The sequence below is a fragment of the Podarcis melisellensis genome, assembly GCF_964234715.1.
Source record: "Podarcis melisellensis genome assembly, chromosome: 14".
NCBI lineage: Eukaryota > Metazoa > Chordata > Lepidosauria > Squamata > Lacertidae > Podarcis > Podarcis melisellensis.
This window is the reverse complement of record NC_138546.1, coordinates 35,706,979-35,726,621: the sequence shown is the minus strand read 5'-3', so window position 1 is coordinate 35,726,621 and position 19,643 is coordinate 35,706,979. Positions and strand designations below refer to the sequence as shown.

General features: G+C 44.4%; 1 protein-coding gene across 4 annotated transcripts in view; it reads right to left on the bottom strand.

Moving 5' to 3' along the window:
• Window positions 1-5,734: 5,734 nt before the first annotated feature.
• The window catches only part of WDR93 (WD repeat domain 93), a 26,705-nt gene continuing 12,796 nt past the window's right edge, over window positions 5,735-19,643 (bottom strand). For all 4 annotated transcript variants that reach the window (XM_081888549.1, XM_081888546.1, XM_081888548.1 and 1 more), the window contains exons 9-18: window positions 19,126-19,309; window positions 17,728-17,798; window positions 17,404-17,490; window positions 16,139-16,270; window positions 14,308-14,515; window positions 13,405-13,465; window positions 12,326-12,482; window positions 8,589-8,739; window positions 7,035-7,154; window positions 5,735-5,811 (exon numbers count right to left, since the gene is read on the bottom strand). In XM_081888549.1, coding sequence (XP_081744675.1) covers window positions 5,793-5,811; window positions 7,035-7,154; window positions 8,589-8,739; window positions 12,326-12,482; window positions 13,405-13,465; window positions 14,308-14,515; window positions 16,139-16,270; window positions 17,404-17,490; window positions 17,728-17,798; window positions 19,126-19,309 — 1,190 coding nt within the window. In that variant the 3' untranslated portion in view covers window positions 5,735-5,792. The remainder of the gene's footprint in view (window positions 5,812-7,034; window positions 7,155-8,588; window positions 8,740-12,325; window positions 12,483-13,404; window positions 13,466-14,307; window positions 14,516-16,138; window positions 16,271-17,403; window positions 17,491-17,727; window positions 17,799-19,125; window positions 19,310-19,643) is intronic.

Here is a 19,643-nt window from a genome sequence, read left to right as displayed (position 1 = left end):
TTGATTAGACTTCCGGAACGGATTCTGTTTGACTTCCAAGGTACAACTGTACACTTGAGCTTAAGTGGCTTCTGAACAGCAGTTACAAAAGATACTTAGGGTGCAGTAAGTGAACAGAACAGAACAATGTGCAATGTTCTGTGTACAATGGCATTCCAAACATGATCCTTCCATTACAGACTTTTAGTACCTTGTCCTTAAAGATTTGGCTAAGTTCATGAAGATTTCAGAAGGTTTCGCTGATTTTCACACCCTTTTTAAAAGGATAATCGTGACAAAGGCAAAGTTAGAAGCTTGTTAGCAGTCTTGCTGATTCTCAAGCCCCTATTTGCTTTCAATGTGGCAAAATGATGTTAGGGCAGGGATGGGAAAATTTTAGCCTTCCAGATGTTGAATTACTGCTTCAATTAGCCTGAGCAAGCATGGCCAATGGCCACGGTTGATGGAAGATCTAGCTTAGCAACAACTGGAGGTCTAAAGGCTCCCAACACCTGTGTTAGGCAGGTTTGTGGGAAGCCCCTCAAAACCCTTCCCTCACCCGGGTTCTCCACAACAAGTCCTCTCCACAGCTGCTTTCCCTACCAACCCAGGGAACTCATTTGGAAACTAAAGTATGACAAAGCTATAATTTGGTTTGCTATCCCCTTGCATGGCTTTAACAAGGAAAAACCTCAGTAAATATTATGCTATAGAACCAGTGAGATGTGTTACTGAGAAGCTTGGTTTGGCTAGAACTCTGCACGTCCCCTGGAATTATGTAGCTATTTTGGCTGCGATATGAGCAATTAGTGTGGTGCCACTGCAAAGCAACAAAGCAGCATTTGTCTAAGCTGGAAAATCTCCTTTAGCATCTAGGCGTGGGATTGCACAGCAACATCAGTTGAAATGCATAGATAGATGATTGATAGATAGATAGATGATAGATAGATAGATAGCCCAGTTATACCCTGGAACTCTGCCATATTTAATGGAAGTATTTACCTCTCTTGGAGTATGGATTAACTCTGGCAAGAACAAGAGTCTTCCTTCCAGCAAGCATCTTCCACTAGCAATCAGATGGTGCCTAAATTTCCATTTTCTGGGGTAACACCACCACTTTTCTTCAATGTGGGGAACTTTGGCCACTTGGATCAGTGTCCTAATTAGCTAAGGAACCATCCATGACCATTCAGTTATTCTGTATTGTTATGCTTGCTGACAGTTTACCTGTGTTCATGAGCCAATGTCTCTTCCAGCCATATCACCAACATTATTATCTATTGTCTTAGTTCTAATGCCCGTCAGGAAGCTTCTTTCCTATAAATGAGCATCTCAGGGGTCCCCAAAAATGTGCACTGCATGAGTTTAATGCTTGCTAGGCTGCTCCACATTTTCCTTCAAGCCTGCTTTACTCCGTAGATGAATCTCTCTGCCCCCCCCCCAATAATCTTTATTAGTTTTCCAGTTACATACTCCACATACACATAATGTGTTGCATTTTACATTTATACTTGCTCCTAAGCGCTGACTTCCCTCTTCCTTTTTCTGGTTTTTTATATCACATATAATTTTATCGCATTATTTTCATCCATTTTGTATATTGTTATTCATTTTCCATATTTGTCCATAGTATATCCATAAACAAATAAATCCTCCTGTTTATACAATTCTTGTTGTCTGTCTGTATTCATTTACAACTACTGTTAGTTATATTAATCTCCTTATACATTTTGCTTATTATTTTCATTATCCATCACTTTTCTTAATCTTTCCCGTTATGAGGTTTATTTCCAATTCTACTGATTTCACTATTTCATCTTATCTTTCCTATATATGACATAATTTTTTCCCATTCTTTTTCAAATGTTTCCTTGTCCTGTTGTCTAATTTTCCCAGTTAATTTGGCTATTTCTGCATATTCCATTACCTTCTGTTGCCATTCTTCTACTGTTGGTATTTGCTGTTGTTTCCAGACCTGGGCTAACAGTAACCTTGCCGCTGTTGTTGCATATAAAAACAATTTCTGGTCGTTCTTGATTCCATGGATGACTCTCTTTAACTTAGCTAGATCCCTTCTCCTTGCCTCTCAGGTACGGTTGTTATTTTCTTCCAATTAGTCAGGGCCCTTGCAGAAATGACAAGCCAGGAAAGCTCTTTGGATTTCTGAACCACATTAAAAAGGGTTTGAAGGAACCTAGAACAGGAATCTGGTTATGGCTCAAGGCCAACCTATTCCTGGTCGCTTCATCCTGGCCTAAGGCTGTATATTTCTTTCTGAAAACAGAGGCAGCTGGGGCTGATTCTCTCTGCTGGAGGAACCAGCCACCCAAACAATTGAACTGCTGGCAAGAATCTATATATAGCCTCAACCTTGCACCCACAGATCATGGTGAAATTTTGGGAAAGGCTTCTTTTTGCACTCCCTTCCTGTAATCATTAGCATCTCGCTTCTCTCTCCTACGCTTACTTATCTCAGTCTCAAAATGTTGCTGTCTTTCAATCCTTGCATTATCCAAACCAACATCTGAATTCAAGCATCGAGTGCTGGTTCTACAGAATCCATCTCACTGCACATGCAGCAATTCTCCATCCTCCGATTGTTTCTATCACTACATTAGTAACTGTTCCAAGTATACGGGTCACACACCTGGTTTTGGGTAGCCTGTGCAATAGCTTGCAACAACTACCCATCTCCCTGTTTTATGCTGCTGTACTGGCACTTCAAGCTTCAAAGCCGATTTACACAAAATGACAATGAGTAACTAAATATTTTATTTTCATTTATCTCGACATTTGTTGATTCTCGCCAAATCCTTCAAGTAATCAAGACAGTATTGGTAATTCTAAATTAATACTAACATATTGCAGTAGCCACTGTGGTGTGAGACTGTCTCCAAATTCAAGATCCCCAAACATGATGTAATATATGGGTTCGTGTTTTTGTGTGTACAGAGAAACATTAAATCAGTTAACAAAGGTTTCCTAATCATGAACACTAAAATTCTACTCTGCAGGTCTTTTAGACTGGCAATTACAGGAATGCCCTTTAAAAAGTATCTCATCAATCATTTCTGCAGTGCTTCGTAACTGCCAGACGACCTTCTTGGGAGGTAGAACACAATTTAGAATGGCTTTAGCTTTTACACTTGTCTCATGACAATAGAAAGGAAAATAACCCTATGTTCTAGCAGTACACGGAAGCAACTACTCTAACAATGCACTATCCAAATGAAAACACAACCAGATTTTTTCAAAAGGCTAGAATGTACAAGAAAATCATGTGTGCATCTACTAACAAAATAATTACGCTGCAAGATGACTCCTCTATAATGTTCAGAGGGGAAATGGATTTTAAAAGTCTCTTAAATGAAGATGCACTGAAAAAGTCAAATCACAAAGCAGGAGTTCAGATTCTGTTCCAAATAGGATAGGTGGGTTGGAGAACTTTAAATGGCAATGCTGGGATCTCAGTTTAGCTGTGCTGTTTTTTAATAACAAAAAATCCCTTCCATTTGTGTCTTGCTGACAAATGGGTGTGCATGAGTAGTTCAGAGAATGCAAGAAGCTTGCAGTAACTGGGCTTTTGCTGCCTTTCTGCAGCAGTCCATGCCATGCAAGGTACTCTGTTATCTCTGCGTCTGGCAGATAGTGTATTCTGTGTATATCGTGGTGTAGGGGCTTTGTGGAAGCATCTCTCAACTCCCTATGCTTCGACTGGCTCCATTCATGCCTGGCTGACATGAGAGTGGGAATTCGCAGTGCTACCAAAGACACTGGGGTACGGATGGTACAGTTGCTTGTCGTGTGCTTTAGAGTACTTCTGTTTTCTCCTCACCTTCTGCACTAGAAATGCATAGTATCCCAACGTATGTCCCCTCCAGACCGTCCTCATATTGTGCATTCATGATGACTTGCGTGCATGATGGTATCAGGGAGGTTATCCGCAATTCCACCGTCGATACTGTTTGAGAACTGCTTCGTTTGCAATTAGTGCATGTCCTGTAGCTCCCTGCTAAAATCCTGTAATGTTTATGCTACAAATGTTTGGGGGCGGAGGGGTTGCCCCACTTTTGTTGCATTACAGCGCAAGGAGTGTCCCTCCAGGCAGTAATAATGTGATAACAGGGAAGCATCGCAGAATGAGGCTTATAAATCCACTATTAATGATGCACCTATTATTGCATCAATGGCATGTTGCAGAACACAGCCACACACACAAAACACCTGCATCACATTGATGATGGCTGTTGGCTTGCTGTACCCATAGGACTACCAAAGCCAGGTTAATAATAATTGATTGCTACAATTATATGCTGATGTTGGGGGAGGATCTCCCTTAGGATGGAAGCCAAATTGTCCCATAAAGCGTCGCCCTAAGAGACAGCTTAACAACACACCAGAGGCCTGCGGCTTATTCACATTTGTGGATTAAACTTTTAAGATGGTTGTCAGGAGTATTTCCACATCAACACACAAGATAAATATGCTGATGGTTCGTCTGCATTTTAAGGAAGACTCTTGAATCAGCTGCCTACTTTGGCTGTGGCAATGCAGCGCTCTCTAGTGGAAAGTTATGCTGTTGACATTCTGCTCGGAAAATGACTCTTAAACTCATAAACGAGGTTGCCAGCTCTCACAAGTACTACCCAACTGGATCGCAGAGACGCGGGTTCAAGTTCACCAAAGCTTATTCCACAGTAGGGTTTTTTAGCTTTTCAAGGTGTCCCGAGCGATTTTGTGAAAGGTTATTGCAATCCCAAAGCGCAGGGTGTTTCAGACTTACAGTCCTAACCATGGTTTAGCACAATGTGAACAAACATAGAGAAGCCTTGAGATAACGTGCTTTCTCCCTCTATCCTGGGTTTGAAACAAACTATGATGTGCCATTTCATCCTGTTAAGTGCAAATCCTTGTTCTGAGGCTCAGACTCAATGCCAAACTCTAATATGCCTCAAACCAGGATGAGGACAGGTATGCAAAGAAAATAATGAGTGCATCATTCCAAGGCTCTTCTTCATTTGTCCACACAAACCATGGATTGCCATTATGTTTGAGCCACCTTGCAGCCTGTGGGACCCTGGACCAATGAAGAGCGCTCCACTGTGATTTGGAAATACAACTAACTGCCAGTGGGAAACAATTGTGACTGTATCTCCACCACTAAAAGTACCTGCAAATAGAAGCAGCACAGACCACATTTTCTTGCTCCTCTGCAATTTATTTGCATGTAAGGTTCCCATATTAACAAAGTGAACATAGTGTCTTCTGTTGTTATTTATTTGCTGTCTTGTACTATTCATTTTTAAGATGTCAAATACTGGGGGGTGCCTTGCAAGAATTAAAAAGCAATCAAACCTAGGCCCTATCTATAGGTTCAGGTTCTGAGCAGATGAGGAGGCAGTGATGGAAGAGACAGTAGACTTAGCGCACTTGCAGAGATTTCTTCAATATTCTGTAGCACCACATATTCCAGTTTCCCAGTATCTTTGCCTATGTCTCCTGTATTTTGCTCCACTTCCCCCTTGCCCTTCTCTGACATTAATTACGTTTTAACAAGGTTTGCCCTTTAAGCTTGACAGTCTATTCCCGTTTTGGAACTCATTACCTATTGGGTTCAGAGCCCGAAGGCTTGTGATGGTGGATCGGGTGCTCTTTGAAAGGATCCAAAAAAAGGTTATGGGACAAAATAGCCAAGTTACGCTCACTGCTAGAATTCCTCAAAGTGCTCAAGCAAATGGCAAGGATGCTGTCCATACAGAATGTAATTCATTGACTCATCACTGAGTCCTCTGACTACTGTGCCGGCTGATGTGTCATGGCTCTTCAGTATCCCTGGGAAAGAAGTTAGAGCAGGAAAGCAGAATTAACTGCTGATTTAACAGCACCATATGCAAGTCTGGGAAGGAAATGTATGCAGGCACAACCACAGTCGCTATACCATATAAGCTTTCCAGAGGTCTCTGGGCTGGAGCAAGTGCAATGCATTGGAGCTGGAAGCAAGGAAGAACCCAGAGTAGGGTGTTGCAGCTAGAAGTTGGCTGCACTTTTAGGTACTGTGCTCACAAGGGACAGGAAATGGGTTTAGCTAGGGCTGCCATATGCCTGGAATTTCCCATACATATCCGGACACAACTTTTGTGTCTGGATTTTCACTTAATGAAATATGGCAACCCTAGTTTAGCACAACCCTTCATGGTAACCCAAGAGTTGCCAATTATCCTACAGGACTCAGCTCAAAGGTTTTGATTTTATCATTTGAAGTCCTACACCTCAGTTTTTGGGACGCAGGTGGTGCTGTGGTCTAAACCACAGAGCCTAGGGCTTGCCAATGGCCTCAGCCCAGTATCCCTGAAGGAGCATCTCCACCCCCACCGTTCAGCCCGGACACTGAGATCTAGCACCGAGGGCCTTCTGGTGGTTCCATCACTGCAAGAAGTGAAGTTACAGGGAACCAGGCAGAGGGCATAGAGGACCATGAGACACAGACATTTTTCTAACACTAACTGGTCAATAACATCCTTCCTAAAAAGGTAAAGGGACCCCTGACCATTAGGTCCAGTTGTGGCCGACTCTGGGGTTGTGGTGCTCATCTTGCTTTATTGGCCGAGGGAGCTGGAGTACAGCTTCTGGGTCATGTGGCCAGCATGACTAAGCTGCTTCTGGCGAACCAGAGCAGCGCACGGAAACATCGTTTACCTTCCCGCCAGAGCGGTACCTATTTATCTACTTGCCCTTTGACGTGATTTCAAACTGCTAGGTGGACAGGAGCAGGGACCGAGCAACAGGAGCTCACCCCATCGCGGGGATTCGAACCGCCGACCTTCTGATCAGCAAGTCCTAGGCTCTGTGGTTTAACCCACAGCGCCACCTGCATCCAACATCCTTCCTAGCAGGAGGCAAAAGGGTAAAAAGCTCCTCATGTCAGTAAAATAACCTGCTTTAGGAAATCGCCTGGACTGGCAAAGGATGGATAAGCAGCTGCCATTAAGATGACAGGCATGGGTTGGTGAAAGATACGGCAACACAAAATCAGCCTCTGAGAGTGACCAACTCACCTAGTCTCCTCTTCCTCTACCACTTCTTGTGACTCTCCCTTTGCTAAGGATTTCGCGCAGTTCTTCAGCAGGCTCCAGCACTCGGGCATCTGTTGGCTAATTGTGGACAGCCGCTGCAAGCTGGCAACGAGACAAAGACAGAGATTCCATCTCCCTGGGCTCCTGCCTGAGCCCACTTTGCCATGCCTCATTCACTCAGTGCCAGATGGTTAAGCGATAAGGAGTTAAGTCAAAATGGTGCTCCCCAGCACTGTAAGTAAGGCTTATCCTTCGTAGTTCTCACTTTCAAGTTCTCAAAGTGATTCACATTCGTTCATTTTTATAACAGCCACATAAAAGTAAGTGATCGGGACAAATGTAAAAACGAGACGTATAAAAACTTTTATAAATAATGCAATTAATCCTCATCACCGCCTTGTACCATTTTAACTGGTTTTGGTTGTTTCATATTATTGTTGCATTGGTTTTAACATGCTGTCAACCACCTAGAGGACACAATTGGATAAGTAGTATAAAAGCATGAGTAAATAAAATTACTATTACTATTATTATTAATTCAAATTATATCTTTCATCTCAAAGGAGACCAGGATGGCAGTTTAGGCCAGTTTAGCCCTCAGAATAGGGAATACTCAGAATAAGGAAAGGTTTCATGGTGCTCATCTGTGTGGATCATGTTGTACTGCCATCTGATGACATTACAAACAAATTGCACCCTGTGGAACGCATCACAATAAATGTAGTATGCAACCTTCCCTGAAATTGGGGCTTGATACATAGTTTATCCAAGGAAATCACAAGTCTTCTCTACTGCACCCAAAATAAACAGTTCAAAGGTATTGAACTGTCAAGGCAGGTACTGATCTATAGGCATATGGCTGCTATTAAATCTGGAAATCTTGGGACCTGGGGTACACCCCGTTGCTCCATTAACAGTGGCCACTATCCTGTGGATTGTTTATTTCATTTATGAATTGCTTCCCCTGAAACATCCTGAAGCAATTAACATCAGTTTTTACATCAGCGATAAAAACGTTTATGAAAACAATTTCAAGTCCAGTGCAAAGAAAGGCTGGGATAAAAGTATCCACATAAAAGGCTTGTTGGGAACGGAAGGTGTCCATGAGGCACCCAAAAGTCAATAGAGACACCACTTGGGAGAGAGGGCAGGTGTTGTTGCCACACTATAAGCCTAAATCCCAGAACGGGCATCCTGATTATATGGTATCTGCCCTCCTGGAGACTGGTGAAGCAACTGGTTGGGTATGTGATGGGTGAGATTATATTCCAGGTATCCTGGGCTCCAAGCTGTGTGTAGATGTGCATGCCAATATCAGCAGCTTGAACTCAGCTGGAACAGAATATATGTTTTCCTTATGTCCTTGGTGCTACGCCAGAGGAGAGTCGGGATGCACCGAGTTTGTTTGAGAGTCTAACGTTGTTAGGTAGGGTGCTGATCTCTCCAGAGAACATTCCTGCTCTGGTCCCCTGTCGCAATCACATGAGCAAAAATGGCTCGCCAGCTCTAGGTCTTTTTCCGATTCAAGAAACTTACCTATCTTTTAGGAAGATGTTACAGCGCTTGTCCCAGGGTAGGACTACGGCTAAGGCTTCGGGTGGCTCTTCGGCTTTCAGGGCAAAAGCTTCCATGAATGGGTAAGTCGTGAAGTCAAAGATGAAAATAGTTTCAGTTTGCTGCTTGACCCCTGTGGGCAGAAAGAAAACAGCTTGCTAAGAGAGAAATACACACACACACAAGTTGGGATGGGCACTATTTTTCTCTTTTGGGGGGCTGTACTCCCGTGGGAGAAATTTGTTAGGAGTCGCATGCCACTAATGTGTTATTGTTTTTAAATCACATACAGTCGTGCCTTGGAAGTTGAACAGCTCAGCTCCCGAATGTTTTGGCTCCTGAACATCGCAAACCAGGAAATGACTGTTCCAGTTTGCAAACTATTTTTGGAAGCCGAACATCTGATGGGGCGTCCGTGGCTTCCAATTGGCTGCAGGAGCTTCCTGCTACCAATCAGAAGCTGTGCTTGGGCTTCCAAACGTTTTGGAAGTTGAATGGACTTCCGGTACAGATTCCATTTGACTTCCAAGGTATGACTGTATTCTACTGTTGAAAGTAATTTGAGTCTTTGTGGTTGACAGTGACAAACAGACAAACTCATTCATTCATTCATTGATACGATGCATTCATTCATTGATACTTATCAGCTTGGCAGAGTGGTTCTTGGTTCTTGCCTCCAGGTGCAAGCAACAAAGTTCAATAAATAGGACCAAGAAACTTCTAGAGAGGAGGGAAGACACAGGGAGATTCCACATTAAACAGCGGGTGTGCTGGATCACTGCAATAGGATATCTGAAAGTCCGCTGCCTGCTAATTGATACATTTCTCCCTTGGTGATTCCCTCAGCTAAAAGGAACCTGATAAGGAATCTGGAAAGAACCATGTGGGGGCGGGCGGGCTTTCTCGTGTCACTTACAAATGTGACGCTCACTTTCACTTCCCGTGAACCAAAAAAACCCAGCAGTCTCAAAGTGAGCACATTTTGCATACAGAAGGCCCCAGATACAATCCCTAGCATCTCCAATTGAAAGGATCAGGTAGCCAGTAATAAGAAAGGCCTTTGCCTAAGAGTCAGGAGAGTCATTGCAAGTCAGAGAAGACCCTGCTGGACTAGATGGGTCAGGGGTTTAACGGTATATGCCACCTTCATTTGTTCATGAGGTTACAACAGTGGGAACTGTTAATTAGCCAGGAATTAGACCAGAAAGGAAGTCACTCAGCTTGTAAATTGCTGCATGCAAGCTTCATTGTCTCAGAAACAGGGTGGGAGGGTTACTTGCAATTTGACTGGAAATATTATAAACTACAATCTTGCACATGCATGGCATGAGTCTTCCATCGAGAGATGGGGAACCTGTGGCCTTTGAGATGCCCTTGCCCTACAATTCTCAGCAGTCCTGGCTAGTTGGGGCTAATGAAAGTTCCAGCCTTGAACTATATGGTCAAAGGCAGCTGGAGTTGGGCTTTGTGCATGCTCACTGTTGAACCAAATGGGCCACATTTCAGCTGAAACCATTGACTTGGCAATCTAATTTCTCCTACGTGACCTGGCGGCAAGGCGATGGGGCCGCACAGGAAATTTTGCATACCACAACAGTCTACAGTGCAGATACAAAGCAAAAGAAGTTGCAAATTTTGGAAGGGGGGGTTCTGTAATTACAGAAGTTTTAGTAGAAGCATCTGGTTGGCCACTGTAAGAACTGGATCCTGAACTCAATGGGCACATTGGCCTGATCTAGAAGGCTTGCTTTATGTTCTTAAACTGATTTTTGTGAACCACCAATCAATTAAAAAAATTATTCAAAAACTCCAAATCGCCAAAAGAGAGGAAATGCTTCAGCAAAAGAGGACTAAAGAAAGCAAAGATTTTCAAATGCTAATTGAGAGAGAGAGAGAGATATGCAAATTTAGAAGCCATTATTGTGATTTAAATAGAAATATATTGCATCATATCAGGGAAGACTCTGGGCAAGTGACCTGTGTCCTTGCTCTGTTTCCTGTTCAAGTGTTAACCACTATTGGGCAGTTTCAAAGCTCCTGCCCTCACTTCTTCTGTTTTTTACCATTAACCAAACTTTAATTGGGCAGCCTTCCAAATAGAGGACTCCTTCAAGTTGAGGTCTGACCTCTGAAAAGTAGGGCACATGGCCACCCCATCTGTCTATCAGATCTTGGCCTTCTTCCCATATGTGTCTTGTGATATATAAAGTGGTACCTCGGGTTAAGTACTTAATTGGTTCTGGAGGTCCGTTCTTAACCTGAAACTGTCATTTCCACATTTTCAATTCCATCTTTCTGTTCTGATTCATCTCAGCATTAATTTGCACATTCAAAAAAATCTCAATATATGCAATAAATATGCATCACTTTAGCTAATGGGGCCTCCTCCTGCTGCTGCGCCGCCGGAGCATGATTTCTGTTCTCATCCTGAAGCAAAGTTCTTAACCCGAGGTACTATTTCTGGGTTAGCGGAGTCTGTAACCTGAAGCGTATATAACCTGAGGTACCACTGTACTAGAGATTCCTGAAGAAAACATAAGCAATCCTTTTCTTTTAAACAGGACGTAAGAAAAATAGAATGGTAGAAGTGGGGGAAGGGAAAAGGAGAGAGGGCATGATGATGATAATTAATAAATAATAATAATAATAATAATAATAATAATAATAATAATAATAATAATAATACTTTTATTATTTATACCCTGCCCATCTGACTGGGTTTCCCCAGCCACTCTGGGCAGCTCCCAACAGAACAGTAAAAACAGAATAAAACTTCAAACACTAAAAAGTTCCCTAAACAGGGCTGCCGAACAGTATTATGTTCTTCAGCCTCAATTCCCCCATCTTCCCAGGTCAGAGGAAGACTCAGTGGGAGGAGGCATCGCCCAAGAAGCAACTTTCCTTCTACCCTCATAGAGTTCAGATTGTGTGACTCTTTACTTAACTCCTCAGACTCAGTCGCATAATAGGGGTTGGTGGCTGCTGAATCGGACAACAGCCCTTTTGAGAAACACTGACAAGCACCTCAGAGGTAGCAAGTTATCTGCAGGTCCAGACTAGTCAGCCTCCACCACAGGGCCTCAGCATGCTACTGAAATACAGTGGTACCGCGGCTTAAGTACTTAATTCGTTCCGGAGGTCTGTTCTTAACCTGAAACTGTTCTTAACCTGAAGCACCACTTTAGCTAATGGGGCCTCCTGCTGCCACCACACCGCTGGAGCACAATTTCTGTTCTCATCCTGAAGCAAAGTTCTTAACCTGAGGTACTATTTCTGGGTTAGCAGAGTCTGTAACCTGAAGCGTATGTAACACGAAGCGTATGTAACCCGAGGAACCACTGTAACAGCTCTCCTTGGGCAAGTTTCAGCCGGCATCTGCCACAGCTACCTGTCCAGGGTCCTGAAAGGCCATGCTTTGCCTTGCCTGTTGTAATCCTGCATGGTCTCTTTTAACTTTGCCCTATCAGATGCGGCCCTGCAATGCCAGTAAGTCCCTTGCTTTAATCCATCATCTCCTGGATTGAGCCAAGCTAGGGCACAACAAGCAGGCATCTTAAAGAGTTCTCTGTGATGCTGCAGAGACCACAATAGAAAGACATTTGCTAACCACCTGAGGCATGTTATGGGGTCTTCCCACTTCAGGGGAAGGGCTTGAATGCCTTCAAGTGCTATTTCTGAGTTTTGAGTGCCTGCTCCCTTTTGTATCTAGGAGATCCTACCTTGGAGGAGCAAGTATTGGCCCTGAGTATCCACAGAAAAAACGGGCTGCCAGGAAATTGCCACCTTGTAGGAAGGAGGCATGATGAACTGGGAAATATAATCTTCTGTGGTGGTGTCCATCAGAATGACTGTGCCATCCCAGAAGAAAAGCAGTACCTGGAACAATGAAAGTTCATCACTTATGACAGAAACCCACCTAATGAACTGATAGTGTTTCCCAGTGGCGTAGCGTGGGTTGTCAGCACCCGGGGCAAGGCAAGTAATTTGCGTCCCCTAACCCGTGGATTTGCGCCCCCTAACCCCCAGATGTTGCACCCGGTGCGGCCGGCCCCCCTGCACCTCCCACGCTATGCCACTGGTGTTTCCATAGCTACTTTCTTGGATGGGATCAGCAGTGCGTCTTGGCTTTTTCCCAGGTAGGTTATGATTCACATTGGCAGGCACAGCTGAGCAGAAGATTTTTTCAGGATTTTAACAGTGCAACGTAACAGGGCCAAAGCCTACCAGTCTGGCTTCGTCCTGCCCTCAAAATCCAGAGGATGAAAGATGTAGGGCTAGGCAGAATTACAAATCCCACTTCAGCCAAAAATGTATTAACTGATGCTGAGAAAACTCAGTTTCTTAGCCTCAGTTCTCCACATGGAGAGAAAAGCAGTTCAACTCAATATAAACTGTAGACAGATGATCACTACTGTTGTTGGACTGGACAGCCCCTGTTAGGGCTACTGACCTTTTGGTTTTGTGTGCTTTTAAGTATACAAGCATAGTTTATGTGGATAGTGGGGTTTTTTTTAAGTCTGACAACTACTCTAGGCCCCAGTTTAGATGTGTTATGGCTGCCCACACACTTCTATGGGCTAGCTGTCTATACAGCATCCATTCTCTACCCACAAGAAATTGTAAGTCTTAACTGAAAATTTCACGCCCAGATACCTTAATCTTGGTGTGTTAATCTAACTAAAACAGTATCTCCTCTCTCCTCTCTCTCCCCCCACCGGCCACCCGCAATACTGCTTTCACAATTCTGGTATTCAGAAGATGCAGAAGACATTATGGGAGGTAATCAGAAAACACTCACTGTATCAGGTAAGGAAGAAATGGTTGCTATAGCAGTGATGGTCTGATTGGGAGTCTCAGGCCTAAGAAAGAAACCCAAGTTTGTGTTACTCTTTGTGCATTTCTTCTTTGGGCATCTTGCGGGGAAAGCACATCAGTGAGAGCAGAGAGGTGGATTCACATAACTAATCTGGGGAAATGGTTTGGTTTTGCTTCATATTGCAAATGAGGCCAACAGAGTGTTCTACAATGTTCAAAAGTCATTGCCTCCAGCAGTCATAGCCTGATGTGTTCTTTTATTTTATTTTATTATCATTTTTAAACAACACAAGTCTCAGATTTCCACTTTGGTTTCATTTCTCAAAAAACAAACAACCCCCCCCCCAAAAAAAAAAAACCACTATGTTGTCAGTCAGGATTGCTGGGTGAAATCCTGAGAATATATCAGGAACTTCCTCTAAATGCTTTAAAACTCTAGGAGTGGAGGTATTCATTTTAACTAATGAGAAACTGGACTTCCACATTTCACCCAGTTCCTTGGCCTTCAGGATTATCTTGTCAGAGGTCACTTAGTTTATCTGCACCTGCTCTTACCTACTTATGCTCTGTTTCCCTAACAATACCCCCTTGTATCCCAAGTGGCCTTCCCTTGTCCCTCTGGGTGGTATTTTCCAGCCGCAACTATGAATTCCAACTCCCAATACTCTCTTGGAACCAGAGTAGTCCCAACCAACTCCAATAAAAAGAGGGCTAGAAAATGAAGTACCCTCTTCTTCCGGGAAGTACAGGAGTGGAAGACAAGGTATGCAGCCCTATTTGTCTTTGGAGGGCCTGGGCTAAAGAGTCCTCTCAATAGGAGAACCTCTCCCACCCTTCTAACAAGGTTCTGGGTCTGTAAACAGCCAGGATCCTGCCTCATCCGTACCCCAGCAGCTTGGTGTCAAATTCTTTGGCCCCCGATGTAATCATGTGGAGAGACCCATCTGTGCACAACACCAGAAGCTTCACTTTGGTGCTCGCAAGAACTTCACTGGAGCCAGGTGCTTTCTCGCAGAGTGAAGGCAAACATGGCATGAACTGGATGCTTCGTATAACGTATCCATCAGGGAGCACAGTCACAGACAACGGGAACCCTAGGAAAGCATAAACATCACAGAGGGAGAACAGGAATGACAGCAGGATTCTCCTGGCCAAGATAAGACCGATGGTTTCTACTAGACTGGCTGATGTGGGTGTGGGTGTGACCTGACAGCATCCATTCTTCACATCTGAGAGCCACACTTATCCAATGCTTGGATTTTGCAATTTGCTGGCCAGCCCACATCTATCACATGCTGTAGCATATTAGAAGATGTGTTTCTTTATATTTCTTAGTTTACCCACTTGTTTCCAGGCACAATTCAAAGTGCAAGGTTTTATTTATTTAAAGTGTTTTTTATCCAGCTCTTAAGCTAAAAAGGCTCCCAGAGTGGCTGGCTTATCGTTACATGAGATCGGTAAAAACAAGAAGCGTGCTCACCTACAGTCTAATAATCTAAAATTCATGATACGAAAGGGAAAAGAAAACTAACAAAGCCACGCGCCAATTCTTAAAGTTACACAGGAGTTATTATAGTGGCTAGCGGGAATGGAAACAGTTCAGGGAGAAGAGAAATCAAACAGAGCTGGTCTCCTGTCAGAGCTGATGGAATGGCTCTGTTTCCCCACACACACACTGCTGAAGCCTGACCTACAAATCCTTAAGCAACCTGGATCCAGAGTACTTGGAGGTTCATGGCTGTTGCGTGTTTAGACCTTTAAACCTCCTCCTTAAATTAATTCAGACAAGACTCAAATTTTGGTTTGGTTTTTGGCAGAATTTAGGCCACAACTTTATTGATTGCAGCAAGTGACTGGTTGCATAGGCTCTGGTTCAACTAGCTCCCTGCACCATTGCAGGTAGCGCTGACCCAGGGCACCAGCATAAGTCAGCCAAGGGTGAACACCTGGATAAGTGGAAAGCCAGGAACAGGCTATCTCCGCCACCCAAATGCTCCCTTGGACTGAGGCACGGGCACAACCCGCTCACAGGGGTTGACCAAACCATTGAGTCCCTGAATTCCTTTAACGGAATACCCTTCACATAGGGATGGCAAAAGCGTTCTCCCATCCCTATCACCTGAACCAGAGCCTATCCGCAACCTTACGCTGTGACTATTTGCTATGCGGCAGGCGAAATCCAAATGGCAACAGCCAATCAGCCAAGTGGGGAAATTCCTGTTGTGCTCCTGTCTTAATGACAGACGACACACGACGGCATAGCAAGGTCAAGCACACAAGCCCTAATATAGGGAGAGGTGGGCAGGTGTTCCGATGAACGCACCGAAAGAGGAAGCTCTGGGTCACATGCATAGATATATATAGGTCCCTTGATCCGTTTAGCCTGCGTCCCATTGGCCTGACTGAACCCTGCATTAAGGGACCTACCAATTGGGTGTTGTGGCTATCCAAGCGTACCCACCCGCAACACAGGGTTAGGTTGCCAGGTCTCCCTGCAACATGTGCCCTCTTTAAGGGAGGACCCCATTTCCCACATGGATCGGCCCAATCATTAAGATCTTTGGACACCATGTTCAGGGTGCCACCACCACCAGGATGTTTTTGGTTGTGGTGCCTCATTTCTAGAACTCCCCTTATTTAAATTCACCAAGTGCCTTCGCTTATGGTTGGCGAGGGAATAGCCCCATGGCAATCTCATGAAAGCTGGCAAGGCTCACCAATAGATTTTTCCCAAACTGTAATGGTTCCATCTTCGCAAGCAAAAGCCAGGTAACAGGAGCAAGGTGTGACGGCTGAGTACGTGAGTGGAGAGGCACAGGGCCAAACTATGTCCGGTTTTGGATCAGAATCTGGAAAGGAATGAAAGAGCTTATGAATGATGGGGCCTGCAGGAAGGAAAGAGACAGTGCCTTTTGCTTAGTGCTACCCTTCATTTATGCACTGTTTTTCCCCTGTGACTCAGAGCACCAAGGTGACCAGCATGCTGAACCCAGCCTCATATTGGAAAGTGAGCAAGGTCCCAACTAAAAAGGATTGGCAACCTAATTTGACAGAATATGCAGAACTTGCAGATTGAACATATAGAAGAAGAGAGGAAGAAGAATGTATGGTACATTTAAAGAAGACTGGAAAACATTTACTGAATATCTGGAAAATAACTGTATGCAACTGAAAACGCTGGCAGCATTAAGATAAATTCAACAGAGTAAATAATTTTTGGTGGATGTAAAATGGAAAACTCATTTGAATGGTTATAGTAAAATATGCAGGGATGTATGATATGTAAAATGAACCATGGAAAGAGAAGAAGGGATGCCATTGTATATTTTAAAGTTTGTAAAATGTTTATTTGGAAATGTAAAATTAAAAATTTAATAAAACTATTATAAATAAAAGAATCCAGCCTCCTAAGAGTTGCTATTTGGCCCTACATCTTTTTTCACACTGAGGGGGTACCCTGCCCATCTGACTAGGTTGCCCCAGCCGCTCTGGGTGGCTTCCAAAAGAATATACAAAACACAACAGTATGCCACCACCAAGAAGGCCCTCTGCCTGGTTCCCTGTAACCTCCCTTCCCGCAATGAGGGAAACACCAGAAGGCCCTCCGAGCTGGACTTCAGTGTCCAGGCTAAATGATGGTGGGGCGGGTGAGAGGTTCCTTCAAGTACACAGGGCCGAACGGCTATTGTGGATCCTCTTACATCATGCCAAGGGTCAGAACTACACTGCCAGACAGATTAGGCTTATGCCCAAACTGGCATCTCTGAACAGCAATATTGTATCATGGGAACACTAGATATTACAGTGGAGAAAGCAGCAAGGGGGTGGCAGCCTAGAAGTGGCAGGAGTAGGAGGCCGAAGCTCAGCTTAAAAATGCCACAGTTCCATTGCAGATATGACGAGAAGAGTCTTTCTGGGATGGATCATGAGGAGGTTTGACAATGCACATAAAATTGCAGCTGTTACTTGCACACTGCATTACCAATTTTCTCCTTTGCTGGGCGACTGAGAAAGTAGTAGCAGAGGTTGTGGCTCCTGCTCCAGTGAATGCTGAGAGCAATGGGCATATCTGGAGAACAAGAGAAAGAGAAGGAAATAAATAAAGGGCCAACAGGGAAGATAGGCACTTCAGAACCCCAGCAGCTCCCCTCTCCCCAATTCTGGGAGCAAAATGAGAAAGCCAAAAACAGAGGTGGGTGGGCCATGCAAATTTCAAATCCCAGACACAAAGTTCCAGGTTCCCCACCTAGTTTTGTTCAGGCTTGCCTCTCTAATTCTGCAGAAGGAACTTCCGCAGTACAATTACCTGGCTCAGCTCTGAATTCGGTTCCAACAGGCATAGTGCGGCCAGGCAAGTGAAAATGGAACATAGCATTGCTGAAATGGCAGCCAGGGGCGGGGGGGAGGGAGAGAGAGAAAGAAAGAGAGAGAATAAATCATTTAAAAACATATAGGATATATATAAAGATTCGGCGGGGAGAGATAGTCAATGACACTGGTATAAGTAATGTTTGTGCTAAACCACCACAAAAAGCAACAACAAACATTGCAATGTGACTTCCTGTTAAAGTATACATTATACTAGGGGCTGCCACCCCTGCTCACTCCACATGTCCGTCCACCTACCTGCCAACTCCCACACCTGGCCACCTCCTCCTGCCTAATAATAATAATACTTTATTTATACCCTGCCCATCTGGTTGGGTTTCCCCAGCTACCCTGGGTGGCTTCCAACAAAATATTAAAAATACAACAAAACATCAGGCATTAATAACTTCTCTAAAACAGGGCTGCCTTCAGATGTCTTCTAAAAGTCAGGCGGTTGTTTATTTCCTTGACATCTGATGGGAGGGCGTTCCACAGGCAGGCGCCACTATTGAGAAGGCCCTTCTCTGCCTGGTTCCCTGTAACCTCACTTCTCGCAGGGAGGAAAGCACGAGAAGGCCCTTGAAGCTGGACCTCAGGCTGAACGATGGGGGTGGAGACGCTCCTTCAGGTATACTGGGCCAAGGCCATTTAGGGCTTTAAAGGTCAGCACCAACTCTTTGAATTGCGCTCAGAAACGTACTGGGAGCCAATGTAGCTCTTTCAAGACTGGCGTTACGTGGTTCTGGCAGCCACTTCCAGACACCAGTCTAGATGCCTTTGCATCTGACCAAACCCCATTCCTTTTACACCTTACCCACCACCTCACCTATCCCCCTCACAGCTCAACCCACTTCTCCTCACACATTTTAAAGAAGGGGGAGGCACTTCAGAGAGTAGTTTTCTGAAGCATCTCCCTCCCTACATTAAACTACGCTGCAGCTGCATTTAACAGAAGGGGAAGGCACTTCACAGACTGGTTTGCCATACTGTTCTGTGAATCATCTCCCCCCGCCCCTCCGTTAAATGGCTCACCTGGGCTGCCGGCTGCCTGCACTTCTCACTCACCTGCATGCCGTCCCGCTGGAGCTGGTGTGGCCACCTATCAGCAGCCACGTGAACTGCAGCGTGACGACAGCCTTACATTCCTATGTATATAGAAAGAAATCAAGCCACTGATTAATATATTGTCCCATGAACCCAGGGTGGGCTGGAGGTGAATCTTTCCAGCTTTACTACTGCAGCAGAAATAAACTCTGGGGGTCTTGCTGCTCCCAGGAGCATGAGAAGGATGGAAGATTGAAGTAAATGTTAGATGTAATTCAACCCCCCCACTCACCAGGGTTTCTCCTCCTTGATCTCTAACTCATCTTCTGTCTCCAGATACTGTTGGAAAGTGCTGCTAAATATTGCCTCCTGCCGCTCCCATTGGCTTTCCTTGAGCATATGGTTGTATCCCAAGCCAATCACACTGCCATCATCGCTCTTCATTAAGGCTTCATAAGGATGCTTAAATGTGCTTGCTGAGTTTAAATGTATACAAAACAGTGTTAGAATCGGTCATGGAGTCCTTGCCATGAAGAATCCTTGTCTGATACGCAGCAGGAGCCAGTCACAAAGGGCTACGTCATGTCCTACTAGCCTAGACAGGAAACCTGTTGCAAATTTGCACATTGTATTCTCACTGGTCATTTTTTAGAGAGAGAATCCTCCCCTCCTAATGGCCTTTAATCAGGGAAGGAGAAACAGTAGGCATCAATTGAAAACATTCTATTTTCTTTCGGTGCACTAAATGTTGTTCAGTACTGTATAGAAGACCGGGTTCTTCAGGGATTGCAAAGACAGACCAGCTCTGGG